General features: G+C 38.7%; 1 protein-coding gene across 4 annotated transcripts in view; it reads right to left on the bottom strand.

Moving 5' to 3' along the window:
• The window catches only part of TARBP1 (TAR (HIV-1) RNA binding protein 1), an 81,252-nt gene that overhangs the window by 61,152 nt on the left and 7,119 nt on the right, over positions 1-12,981 (bottom strand). For all 4 annotated transcript variants that reach the window (XR_003520087.2, XR_003520089.2, XM_027595187.2 and 1 more), the window contains exons 3-9: positions 12,558-12,627; positions 10,258-10,406; positions 9,285-9,337; positions 7,493-7,590; positions 4,329-4,464; positions 3,629-3,725; positions 2,367-2,456 (exon numbers count right to left, since the gene is read on the bottom strand). Coding sequence is in view for 2 of the 4 variants with exons in the window: in XM_027595187.2 (XP_027450988.2) it covers positions 2,367-2,456; positions 3,629-3,725; positions 4,329-4,464; positions 7,493-7,590; positions 9,285-9,337; positions 10,258-10,406; positions 12,558-12,627 (693 nt within the window). In the remaining 2 variants the exon portion in view is untranslated. The remainder of the gene's footprint in view (positions 1-2,366; positions 2,457-3,628; positions 3,726-4,328; positions 4,465-7,492; positions 7,591-9,284; positions 9,338-10,257; positions 10,407-12,557; positions 12,628-12,981) is intronic.

Genomic DNA, 12,981 nt, shown 5'->3' with positions numbered 1-12,981 from the left:
TCAATGATCTTATATGATTCAACATAATAGAGATTAACACGATAATGAGAACACTACTACACTGCAAGTTAGACACTACAGCCAAGTCTACACTAAGGGACGTGTGTGTGTGTGTGTGTGTGTGTGTGTGTGTGTGTGTGTGTGTGTGTGTGTGTGTGTGTGTGTACGTACTTGCTTCTGTTTTTAAACCAAAAGAATTAAAGTTTGGGTTCAGCTATGAACCACCTTGGGTTCAGCTATGAACCACCAGACGTAAGCTTCCTGAAGACAGTGGCCATGTTTATCTTGCTGACCACTAAGGGACGTGTGTGTGTGTGTGTGTGTGTGTGTGTGTGTGTGTGTGTGTGTGGTGTGTGTGTGTGTGTGTGTGTGTGTGTGTGTGTGTGTGTGTGTGTGTGTACGTACTTGCTTCTGTTTTTAAACCAAAAGAATTAAAGTTTGGGTTCAGCTATGAACCACCTTGGGTTCAGCTATGAACCACCAGACGTAAGCTTCCTGAAGACAGTGGCCATGTTTATCTTGCTGACCATGTATTCCTGAAACTCAGCTCAGAGCCTGCTGTGTACAAGGTGTCCAACAGTTTTCAAAGAATGAAGACATAAAGAGAGAAGCAAACCTACCAAAAGAAAGTTAAAAAGAAGGAAAACTATGAAGACAAGTTACTGAATTCGAGAACGGAGAAAATCAGGAGAACAAATTAGGAAATCTAGGGGGGCTGCTTGCTAACAAACAATAAAACATCTGGCTGGTCAAAGGGGAAAAGACCATAATGGTAGAGTGTGCTTACGCTCAGTGTGGACCAAGCATAGCCTGAAACATCTTCACATGCATTTTCTCAATGAAACCTCACAGCTCATACCATACACCGAAATAAATTCCAGATGGATTAACCACAATTTACAAACCACACATATCAATGCAATGAATAGACCTCATTTGAACACTTGAACAAAATGCAAAGAACAAACACATTTATTGGACATCTGGAGCAATTTAAACACCAAATATCTGAAATCAAGAAATGATCACTAACATTTTTTAGGTACAAGAGCCTATTTAGGCCCTTTGAAAGTCTTTATCTTTTAGCAACACATATTTCCAAATGAAATAAGATCTCAGACAAAAGTCCAACAAAAGGAACTGATTGAATAAATTCTAAAATATTTTTAAATATTACATAGTGGTGATTTAACAACATGTTAAAATGCTCAAATGTATGTGAAGATGAAAAATAAAATTTGGAACAGTATAATGGTTACTTTGTTTAGAAAATCATGCACGTTAATATATCACTTTAAATATAAGCCTATACAGTGAGAAAGCAAGACTAAGAATATGTGTACTGAAAAAATTAATAATTAAGCCAAAAATTCTGGATTTAATTTGATCGTAGACATTATAGGTGACTTTTATTTTCTTTATACGGTTCTGTATTTTTCAGATTCCACCTAATTAGATGCATTATGATCAAGAAAATAAAATCAAATTCTAATTTTTAAAGACCCCAATTTTCTTTTTCTTCATTTCCTCCATTACCTTACTCTATGCCCTTATGATTTCACACCTGAATTATTTTAACACAGTTCAAGCCGATTTCTCATTTCCCTCTGTGCGTACACAGATGGACTTGCCTTCTAAAAGAAATAATCAATCCCTGCCCTCCGTGATCTCTTAGGTACTGGAGAAATAGAATTCTTTTTTAAAAAAGCTCCCTGTCCTCAAAAACCATAACCTGTAGTGGACACAGATCAGAATTCAACCAGCCATATGATGGGTAAGAGCTAAGAGGAGGAGCGTGAACTGAGTTCCAGAGAGGAGGAAGCAGACCCCCGATGACCCCATGCAGAAGAGCAGCCCCGTGAGCCTGCAGGACCACCGCGGGGAAAAGCACTGGTGCAGGGGCTCCACGAGAACAATGGCTGCAGAGGGGGAAAGGCGTTTAGGATTTCATGATGGGTTTGATGCATAAAGTCAGGAAGAATCAGGAATTACCAAAATGTCAGACTCAGGCAACTAGGTAGATGGAAGTGCCATTAACAGAAAAAAACAGAAAAAGAAGGTCTGTGTCACTGTTTTTGAGTCTAACGTCATCCTTACTCCTGATCCACCTCATCCAGAATCGAAACCTGCCCACAAGCACTACCTTCTCTTCTAAGTCTGTCTCTATCTCATTCTCCAGTCTCCCCATAAGATTCTTAGTAGCATTACTTAGGTTCACTCAAAGCAAATATACAGTATTTAAAAACTTCTGTTGGTAGATAACAAAGCCATCACTATATCTTACATAAGTGACTATTGAGTTCAATTAGAAAACAATTTTTTATAACTTTTCAAAGACTTTATCATTAAATTATTTTCCATCTCACCTCTGTCCACAATGAGGTTCCTCGTCCTAAGGACTCCTCTTGTCTCAGAGACATGAGAAAAGCTGAAACATCTGAAAGTGACACCTTCTCCTACAAGGGGGGAAGTAGGGGGAGGGCGTCAGGGCAGTTTAAAAAAATTACTCATTTAAAAATTTTTAATAAAATGAAATCACTGTAAAAGCAAGCTAACATACCATTTAAAGTAGACTACTACTAGTTAAATCAAAAGAAAGTTTTTAAAAAAAATTCGACTTTAGAAAAGATATTGACTACAAGCAATCAATATGTTATTATATAAAGTGAAAGATTATTTTCTAAGTCTATGTTCCTTATGATCAAGAGACAAGATGGTCAGAGTCTAAAAGCGAAAACAAAAACATTCTATAAGAAATTACTTATTACTTAAGTTGAAAAGTGAAGCTTACTTTCAAAGCCATGAAAATGACCCCCTGTCTTATGAAAACCACAGAAGTCTTTTCATTCCCTTAAGGCTGTACATCTTGAATTAAGATACCTTGTTCTAGGCCAGGTGTCGGCAAAACCACTCACAGCTCTTTTGTAAATAAAGTTTTAGTGGCACATAGCCACTTTATTTATAAACTGTCTATGGCAGCTTTTAAGTAATTGTAACAGAGACCATGGGATGTGCAAAGCCTTAAAAAAATGGACTTTTTCTGGACCTTCACAGAAAAAGTGTGCTGACCCCTATTCTCAGCAATAGTAGTGAAGGGGCTCTGTAAAAAAGACAGACACTACAGACTCCCTGAAAATCAATTTACAGGAAGATGTCCAGAAAAAGTATAGAGGAAACTAGGCAAAAGCTTCCAAGAGTCCTCTCCCAGTGGAGTCACCCAAGATGGGTTTAATTCCCCCAGCAACAAGCCGCGATAACGTGTGAACTGGTGTCTACCAGGGAAGCTCATTACAGACTCACGGCTCAGGGTTTTTACTGGGAGTTGGTCCTACAGGCACCTCTGCTGAGCACCTACCAAGATTCCAGGCTCCGAGAAGGAAAGCAGGTATTAGTAAAAACCACACTGTTTGTGTAAACACCGGGCACAGTCCATCACTCTTCCTAGTTACCACAGGGCAAACCCTCCCGAAATCCATGTTCTTGGCCTCCAGCAAGGGCCAGCTGACCTCACGAGCAGGGCTTTCTAATGACAGCATCACAGGCCTGCTACATTGACACGTTTTTGCACACTTACTCATGGGGAAAGACTTGTAAACTGAAGTATCTTGAGTAAAAAAGATAATCTTACCACATCTACCAAATTCATAGCTGTCTGAAGAAGATAGCACTGAGCTGCCCCTCTGAGTAGAATCTGATGGGTGATCATAGTGCACTGAAGAACATCCCTGACGTCAAAAAACAAAAACATGCATTTCCATGTTCCCAAAGACAGTTCTGATAACTTGTAAATACTGACAAGCTGATTTACAGTATCCACAATTCCCAATGTAGAAAGTCACAGTTCGTACATCTTCAAAGCTATTATTTCCCAATAAGGTCTCTGGTAGAGCTCAATTTTAATAGGAACTATATCTCTTTCAAAAGACTGTAATTAAAACACTATTAAAATAAGAACTTTACATTTTTTGAAATACTTTGCAATCAATCTTACTGTTTGATATTTTATCTCTAGTTTTCTACATATCAATGTAATTTAAGAAAACCTTACTGGCCTTGTTTTAAAATGATCAAAATCCAATAGCATGTATCATGGCACATATTTAAATTAGTAATTCATAAAACAAAATAAGTCCAACCATATAAACAGACGTTTTACTTCTTAATATAAAATTAAAAGCTCAGAAGTAAGAGCTCAAATCCCAATGCCAATATTAACTAAAACCACTCCCTACAGATTAAAGCAGAGGGGGAAACAAAATTTACTGATGGAAAGACTGCAGATAACCCTATGTGAACATACAAACATATGTGAACACAGAGTAAATTACCTGAGAGCAAGAAGCCCTTCTATACCCAGGGCTTTACATCTTGGGACACTTGCCAAAGCCTTAGACAGAAACAAAATGGGAATGGCACACCAATGTCTACTTGTCATCTTCTGAATAAACTTTAATAGGAAACTGCCTGAAAGAAAAGGTTTTAAAATATCACTGTTGCCAAGAATCGCACAGAAAGCTGCCCAACATCGTTAGAAGGTATGAAAATGCAAATCAAAAACCGTATGCAGAATATAAGAAACAGCACGGAGGACCACAGGGGCAGGGAGGGAAAACCGAACGGGAAGAAATCAGAGAGGGAGACAAACCATGAGACTCTGAACTCCGGGGAAACCAGCTGAGGGTGGCTGCAGGGGAGGGGGGTAGGGGGATGGGGTGGCCAGGTGGTGGGCATTAAGGAGGGCACGTGATATGATATGAGCACTGGGTGTTACACACAACTGATGAATCATTGAACACTACACCAAAAACTAATGATGTACTATATGTTGGCTAATTGAATTTAAATTAAAAAAAAAAAAAAACCCACAATGAGATAGAACTTCACACCCACAAGGATGGCTGTCATCAAAAGGACAGACATTAACGAGTGCTGATATGGATAGAGAGAAATTGGAACTCTCGTACAATGCTGGTGGGGAGGCAGGATGGTGCACCAGGGTAGAAAACAGTTCACGAGTTAAACTGAGTTACACCAAGAACTACCCCAGGAGCCAACAATTCCACTCCTAGGTATACACTCGAGAGAACTGAAAGCATGTGTTCATACACAAACCTGTATGTGAATATTAACAGTAGCATTTTTTGTAATGGTCAAAAGTGGAAACAATCCAGATGTCTACCAAGTGCTAAATGGATAAATAAAATGTGTGATACCTGTATAGTAGAGTATTATTCAGCCACAAGAAGAATGAAATACTGACATGGATCATTACTGGATGACTCATTCATGGATGATGAATCTTAAGAACATGCTCAGTGAAAGAAACCAGACATAAAAGGCCACATATTATAGGATTTCATTTACATGAAATGTCTAAAATGAGCAAATCTGTAGAGAATGGAGATTAGTGGCTGACAGAAGCCGGTGGGGAAGGAGAATGGAAAGGGAATCGATGATGGGTGATGAAAATATTCTTTCTGGGAGTGATGAAAATATTCTGGAATTAGTGGTGATGGTCGTAGAACTTTGTGAATGTACTAGAAACCAATGAAACGAACGCTTTAAAAGGATGAGTTTTATGGTCTGTGAATTATAGCTCAACAAACCTGTTGGGGAAAAAAAAAAAAAATCAATGCTATTTCAATCTCATTCCTGTAAGATAAGTACTCTACTATATTGTAGAGATTCTTTTTTTTTTTTTTTTTAAGATTTTATTTATTTGACAGAGAGAGAGAGAGAGAGAGCACAAGTAGGCAGAGGCAGGCAGAGGGAGAGGGAGAAGCAGGCTCCCCGCCAAGCAGGGAGCCCGATGTGGGGCTCGATCCCAGGACCCTGGGATCATGACCTGGTCTGAAGCCAGACGCTTAACCGACTGAGCCACCCAGGCGCCCCTATATTGTAGAGATTCTGATAACCATGCGGCTATAATAAAAAAAAAAGTTTAAGGTGTAAGATCAATTTTTTTACTGTTAGAACCAGTCCTCTGTTAGAGAGGTTAAAGAAAAACAGAGCAAGAATTACTGATGGTAACTGCCCTCTGGTATCTGTGTACAGTAACATTAACTCTTTCTCATACGCCATTTCCTACCTACTCTGGATCTAGTCACTAATTTTCTATCTTGAGATACCAACATACAGTGCTCCGTTCTGCCTTCTCTGCTAATATGTGATTTCTTAAAGACCCTCAAGTCACGAAATTAGTGAAGATGTCTGTTTCCTCAGATCATCACTGTAGACTGACTTAAGAAACCCTTGGAAGCTCCTGAAAGGAGCTTGTTTTATTTATAAAATAATATTTTATGTTATTTATAAAATACCATATATTTTATATCTTCCAAGTACCTAGAGCAAAACATTTAAGATACTCACTGGAAACTGCTGACTGAAAAATCTACTAAGTAAAAACTGAGTAAACATTTTACTTGCCCTCTCTTCTGTTGGACTAATTAAGTTGCCACCTCTGCCTAATGTCTCACTCATGGCACAGGGAAGATGGCGGGGTGCCGAGCTTCCACTGCACCTTCAACACACTTACAAGCGTCCACTGCACGCTGGCCCTGGCCACAGAGAGCAGGCGCTCAAACCCCAGGGGCACTACCACCATCCTCTCGCTCTCCACACTGCTGACCTGGGATGTGCCAACATGGTCAGCAAAGCAATCCCCAGACGGCTTACACTTCTGACTTCTGGCAAACTACAGAACATCTGACTGGACCTTCTCCATGAACTAATCTTTAAAAAAAGTAATCAAAAGAGCCAATTTTCTAGAAACCTAAAGTTGAGATACTTTTTCATCCATGACTTCTGAGTAGATAGTTCCACTGGTCATTGTTTCACCCTATCTGCAGACGAAATACAAAAGGAAATGTGTGTCTGTTTCATACCCAGAATTGCTTTATAAGCCACAAAGCCACAAGGGAAAAAAGGACCCAGGAAGTAGAGTTAAGTGCTCCTGCTGCTCAACAAACAAAATAACACTGGGTGTTGCTCTTTGATTACCAACTTAACTCATCAGAAAGGAAAATAAATCCCCAGTCTGAAGAAGTGGGTATTTCTAAGATACAAGGTCTACATAAAGCAAGTATATTTTTCGTTTACCTGTCAAGTTCCTATCTATAGAGGGGCAGTTTTGCCACAGTGGATATTCTGTTTACAACTTTTTCCTAAACCCAGGTCTCTCTTTCTTCAACCAATTATACTAATTTTTGGAAAGCAAATAGAGAAAACTAGAAAAGATGGCCAACGGCAGCACACGTCCTAAAATGACTTCCACGCTCCTCACGCCAATACCGGTAATACGTCTTATGTATAAAGGCAAAAGTGTGTACCCAATTACAATGAACTCCTGTATAATTCTGACAAAATATGTATATTCCCGAAAAAGAAAACTATTTTGACAACACTGATTATAATAGTCATACGATAGCACTTATCACCAATATACTAAAAATTTTAAAGCTAATAAATTAAAAAACTCTTTACTGACACATACTCTTTATTTCTTCTGGAAGAAGAGAAACATAAGTGACTAAAAACTTCTGTAATTTCAATCCCAATGGAGAACCACTTCCTATCAGCTGGCCTGGGGACCTATAGACAAATGAGGGGAAAAAAACAAATATTTAAAATTTATAAATAAGTATACTGAAACTAAATGAACTATGGCTCAAAAGTCTTTCAATAACAATCAGAACATCTTTTCCTGAACCTGCATTTTATTCTTCAGTGAAATTCTGAAGATCCTTCTGAATACAAAAACATCAGGATCTTCTAGGAAAACGGACATGAGTTAGTATTGTAACATACTAAGTAGACATGGATTTCCTTTTTATGATACTTTCCCTGACACACACTATGAATCTTGTTAAAAAAGCATCATCTTAAAAAAGTCTAAAAAAGTGATCATTTTCAATCATATTTTATTGTTTCCAACATATAATCTAATGATTTTAAATCTTGAAGTATTAAATAAAAGAAATAACATTCATAAAAAAACATATATGAGTAATTAATGACTTTTGTGAAAACATTTAATTGTTAACATCTACTAAAGTCAGGTCTTTTTCCCTGCTATATGGTTCCACCAGGGACATTATCTGTTAATTGAACACATTAGAGTGTGAGAAAACTGAAGGCATTTCATAATAAATGTGTCTGTTGACTCCTTTAGAGGCACCAAGTAGGTTTTACTGCTCTCCAGCTGTCTAACTGCTTCACAGAACTATTCAATAGTAATGAGTTATTTGAAAACTAATTGGCAAATCAAGTGTTGTTATGCTCTTTCAGTATTTATTAAATAGGATTAAATATTAGTATAACAGCACAAACTAATTTAAACGTTTTAAAGAAACTGGCAATGGGGGGGTTGTCTATTTAGAGGCATAGTGAACAGAAGACTTGGAAGTATATGTTTAGTTCATCAGTATTCAAAAGACCACCTAAGTTCAAAGGCAGGGGACCATTCTGAAGGTGTAATTCAAGGGTACAGAGAACACTCAAAAAACGAGGCTATGGCACAACACTGACAAACTCTCCTCGTTGTCTAACTGAAGAGAAGGGGCAAGAAGTGACATATTTGCGATAGTGGCAGCCTCTGTCAGATTTGGAAAGGGCAAGGTTAGTGAGCCCTGTGGCATTGGACTGGAATTGGATGTACTGCTGTGAACTCGGGGTTTTTCACATGGATGGAGGTGGATGGATGGAGAGACAGACCCTGAAACAGACACAGATCAGCAAGTCTGCTCAGGAGACAGAGCTGGGAAACCGAAGTGCACCCACAGGAAGAGAAAGGGCGATTAAGCAAACATGGTGACACGGTGACATCAGGGGGGATGTGGATGAAAGGTACATGGGAATTCTTTGTATTATCCTCACAATTTTTAAGTCAAAATAAAAAGTTAAAAAAAAAAAAAAGGAAACAAGTTTAGAGTGTTGGTTATGGTTAGCCAACGTCACTATAATTTCCAGGAGAGCTGAAATCAGAGCAAGGGGAAGAAAGTAAGCTTGGCGAGATGTACTTTCCATAAACCCCAAGAGTGGAAGGGTTCAAGGCAAGAAAGAACACACAAAAAAAGAAGGAACACTCGATATAACTAATAGAAGAAGAGCAAGAAGAATAACACACAAAAGGGACTTCATAGTAAGAAAAAGTTGAATGTCTATTTGGCAACACGTGTGATATACGAAATGCATTAAACAGCCTGGTGCTATTTCACAAACACATTACATTTCTATATCGAGGACATATTACTACACGGCTGCTAGATAACACAAGGTTTGTTTACCTGATGTATAGAGAGCTCTCTGAAAGTGCATCCATTAATGGTCCAATAATAAACTAAAACAAAACAAAACAAAACAAAAATGTAATTGATGTTAAGTTACAGCTGCAACTCTGAAAAGTCGGCTTGCCTTAGCTGCATATCCCAGCAGGGCTGCAGACGAACTGTTCTGAGCAAAGCTGAGCTCTTCCACTGTGGACTAACTCAGGGCTAATAATGGAGGGTACCTTAACTCCACCGCTACAACAAAATACGTACAGAATCTTCCCACCTGATAAAAACTGAGGAAGAGAGATCATAAAGGGCCAGCAAGGAAGGAAAGGAGCCCAAAGAAGAAATACATGGTGGAAAATAAGCATAGTTACAAGGACAAACCAAAAGAGATAGATACTCGAGAAAATGTGAGCCCCTGTGCCTGGAAAATAAAACGGGAAAAAAACTGCATCTTCAAAAATATTACAAGACATTGGGTCAAAAAAGCATGTGTCTAGGAAGTGCAGGAAGGACAGGAGATTGTGGAAAATGATACATATCAAAACACGACAGCATGTCATCAGTTAGGAAGGTTTCCTAGGGTACCTCTAAATGCGGGTAAATTACCCTAAGTGATCATGTGACTCACTGGCACTGCAAGTCTTAAACTCACAGCTATAATTCTCAGTCTCTGCTCTGTGTGATTTCTGACAAATGGAAGTACAGATGCTAATAAACGTAGCTCAAAAGGCAATCTCTGCTTAATATAGTAGCTAACAATAATTCATTGGTTCAGAACTGGGGGAGGAGCATCACTCAACAAATAGCAGTGATTCAGAGATTCAGAACTGTGAAAACAGCATCATTATGCAAATCTATAGAATGTCAATTGCTATGAGAGCCCTAGTATATATTTTTTGAAGATCACATTACGATGCAACAAATGTCTTTACCTCTCATCTCTTGACAAAGAGAGTAAGGGGGAAGAAAAAGGCCTCATTACCTCAGAAAATTCTGGTGAAAACGGAAGAATCTTTGTTTCATACAGCTCCAAAAAATGGATGACACCTTCTTTGGTCAGGATTTTATTTTCACTTTCAAACATTCTTTTATAAATACATATATGCCAGGACGGGTGAAAGAGCCAACACCCTGTGGAGATAGAACACGTGATGTTGACACTGATTCTCACACTCTTGTTGCTCCACATAAACTTCAGTTACACAGGAACACACTGACTTCGTTCTAACATACAGTGAGTTTACAGATCGATCCAAGGGTGTAACCACACTCAGGCAGTCTCATTTAGGAAGAGAGCAAGCCACTTTACCACTACCACAGCGCACAGAAGTTAACTGTTGCCCCACGCACACAGATTGGACCTTCAGATTTGGGGTGCTTTCAAACAACCCTTCTGTCACCCTACTTCCATCCGTTTTTCCCACAGAAATCTGAAACTGTCACTCCTCTGCTTAAAACCCTTGAATGGCTCCCCATACTCTCGGAAGAAAATCTGAACAAGGCATGAAGCAACCCTGAGAACAATGACGACGCCACCCCAGCCTCCCACGGCCACCACCCTGTGCCACGCTGGTCCTTCGGGTCCTCTGCCCCACCTCAGGCTTCTTACATGCTGCCATCTCAACTCTGAGCTCTGATGTCACCCCTGAGGTGGGCCTTCCCTGATGACCCTAAGGGATGGCCTCATTCACCGTATATTCTATTTCAGTCCCTTGTTTGGTACCTTCATAGAACTTACGTTACAACTTTTTTTTTCATGGAAGAGACAAAAATTAAGTGAAAAATAGTACATCTGTCTCCCCACTTTATCCCTAGCACTTGGCATACACTGGACACTAAGTGAATTTCTATTAAATTTATAAATGAGTGGGAAAAAACAAACAAACCCAAAACAAAATAAATATGTACCTCAGATATTTTTTAACTTTTTTGAATTATCTTTTAATTCTTCTAGAAAAAAATTATTCAGCATTTTTAACTCATGGCATTCTAGAAATGAATTGGTCCATTATTTGTAATTTACACCAAGATGCTTGCTTGTTCAATGCTTTGGCAATGGTAATTTTTCCAAACCTGTCACTGCTATCTGATTTGGTTTGCCAAGAGCTGTGGGCAAAACATGGTAATAAGAGAATCATCTTAATAGTAAATGCATAAGTGAAGTCACAATAGGATTCAATTAAATTCTAGCTCCAGGTGACTATAGATTCCTACAGTCTGTGAAAAATCCCAGTGTATCAGAAAACAACAGCAGCACTCGACTGGATAAAGCTCAACTCCTAGGGGTTGAACTATTAAAGTTGTAATTATCTGGAGTAGGCACTAAAACCCATTTACCAGGTTAATTTTCACGGGTAAACACGATAATACAGCAGTTTATCATTCATATGCATACAAAACACTGTCAGCCTGCATTTAGCTGTTTTGTTGATAGAAACAGAGTCTCACAAAATAATTTTAGGAAGCTCCAGTTTCTATTTCTCCTAAAAAGCTCTCAAAACACAATGCTGATTAAAGGCTTAAAAACCATACTTAAAACTATACCTTGGAATCTTCCTAAAAAGTCCAAGATACAGAATAACAACTGAAATCCCAAAAAAGTAACAATGAAACAGAGAAAGAGAGTAACAATGGAAAGCAGTTAAAATACATAATACCAAAGAGCCATTATTAACAATGTAGAGCACACCATCCTTAAAACATTCCTAAAGAGGCCTTATCTCTTAAGAGTGTATACTCATATACTCAAATGATTTCAGGCAACAGGATCTACTGTGGGAGGCAGTGGGGGCGGGGGGGGGGGATGCTTCACGGTCAATGGTGGGGAGGAGGCGGTAGGGGAGGCTATAGAGGGTTGAGGGGCACAGGCTGGCCATGTACCGGTCACTGCTGACGCTGGGTGGTGAGGCTCACTTTACATATTCCTCTCCTTCTGTAAATGTTTGAAATGTTCCGTGATCAGAAGTTTACAACATTAACCATTACTGCTAAATTACAGAACACTCTGCAACCATTTAAAGGTATGTTCTCAAAGACTAAGGATACAGGTAAACGCACTTGGACACACTGCTCAGTAAGACAGAACATTACGAACGATCAGTCCAGAAGGCACGTATCTGGAATGTTAACAGCTGTTCTCTTGGTGGCAGCAGATGCATATTTTCTGCTACACTTTGATGGTTCTTCCAAATTCTCTATAATGCCTAAGAGTTAGTTATAAAATCAAGGAGGGAGGAAAAAAAGCTCTAAATGTATAAAAATCAAAATACAAGTAACCATTACCATTTTCTTCTGACACTGCATATTCAAACAGACTGTTTAGCTTTGGTAAAACTGGCTTTATAACGTGGATCTGAAAACAAAAACAAAAACCCACATGAAATAAAAACTCACCTTTAAAAATTCAGACGAACTTTAAAACTTTAAAAATTCAGATGAAACTTATTTTCATCTATTGTACAATAGCAGCCCTACTACGCAGAAGGTACCTGATTCTTCCAGTTTTTATATCCTATAAATTCCAGTCTATGAGACTGAGTGTGGCAAAGCTAATGAATACGACCTAGGACATAGTGACAGTAATGTCACATTTGTACAGTGAGTATCAAAAATCATGTCATGTAATCCTCAACTGTCCTGGGAAATAGGTAGGGCTGATAATACCAAGAGATTACAAAGAGGGCAAAAAAATAAAATAAAATAAAAT

This window comes from Zalophus californianus, chromosome 15, assembly GCF_009762305.2.
Source record: "Zalophus californianus isolate mZalCal1 chromosome 15, mZalCal1.pri.v2, whole genome shotgun sequence".
In the NCBI taxonomy this organism is placed as follows: domain Eukaryota; kingdom Metazoa; phylum Chordata; class Mammalia; order Carnivora; family Otariidae; genus Zalophus; species Zalophus californianus.
This window is presented reverse-complemented; position numbering and strand designations above follow the sequence as displayed.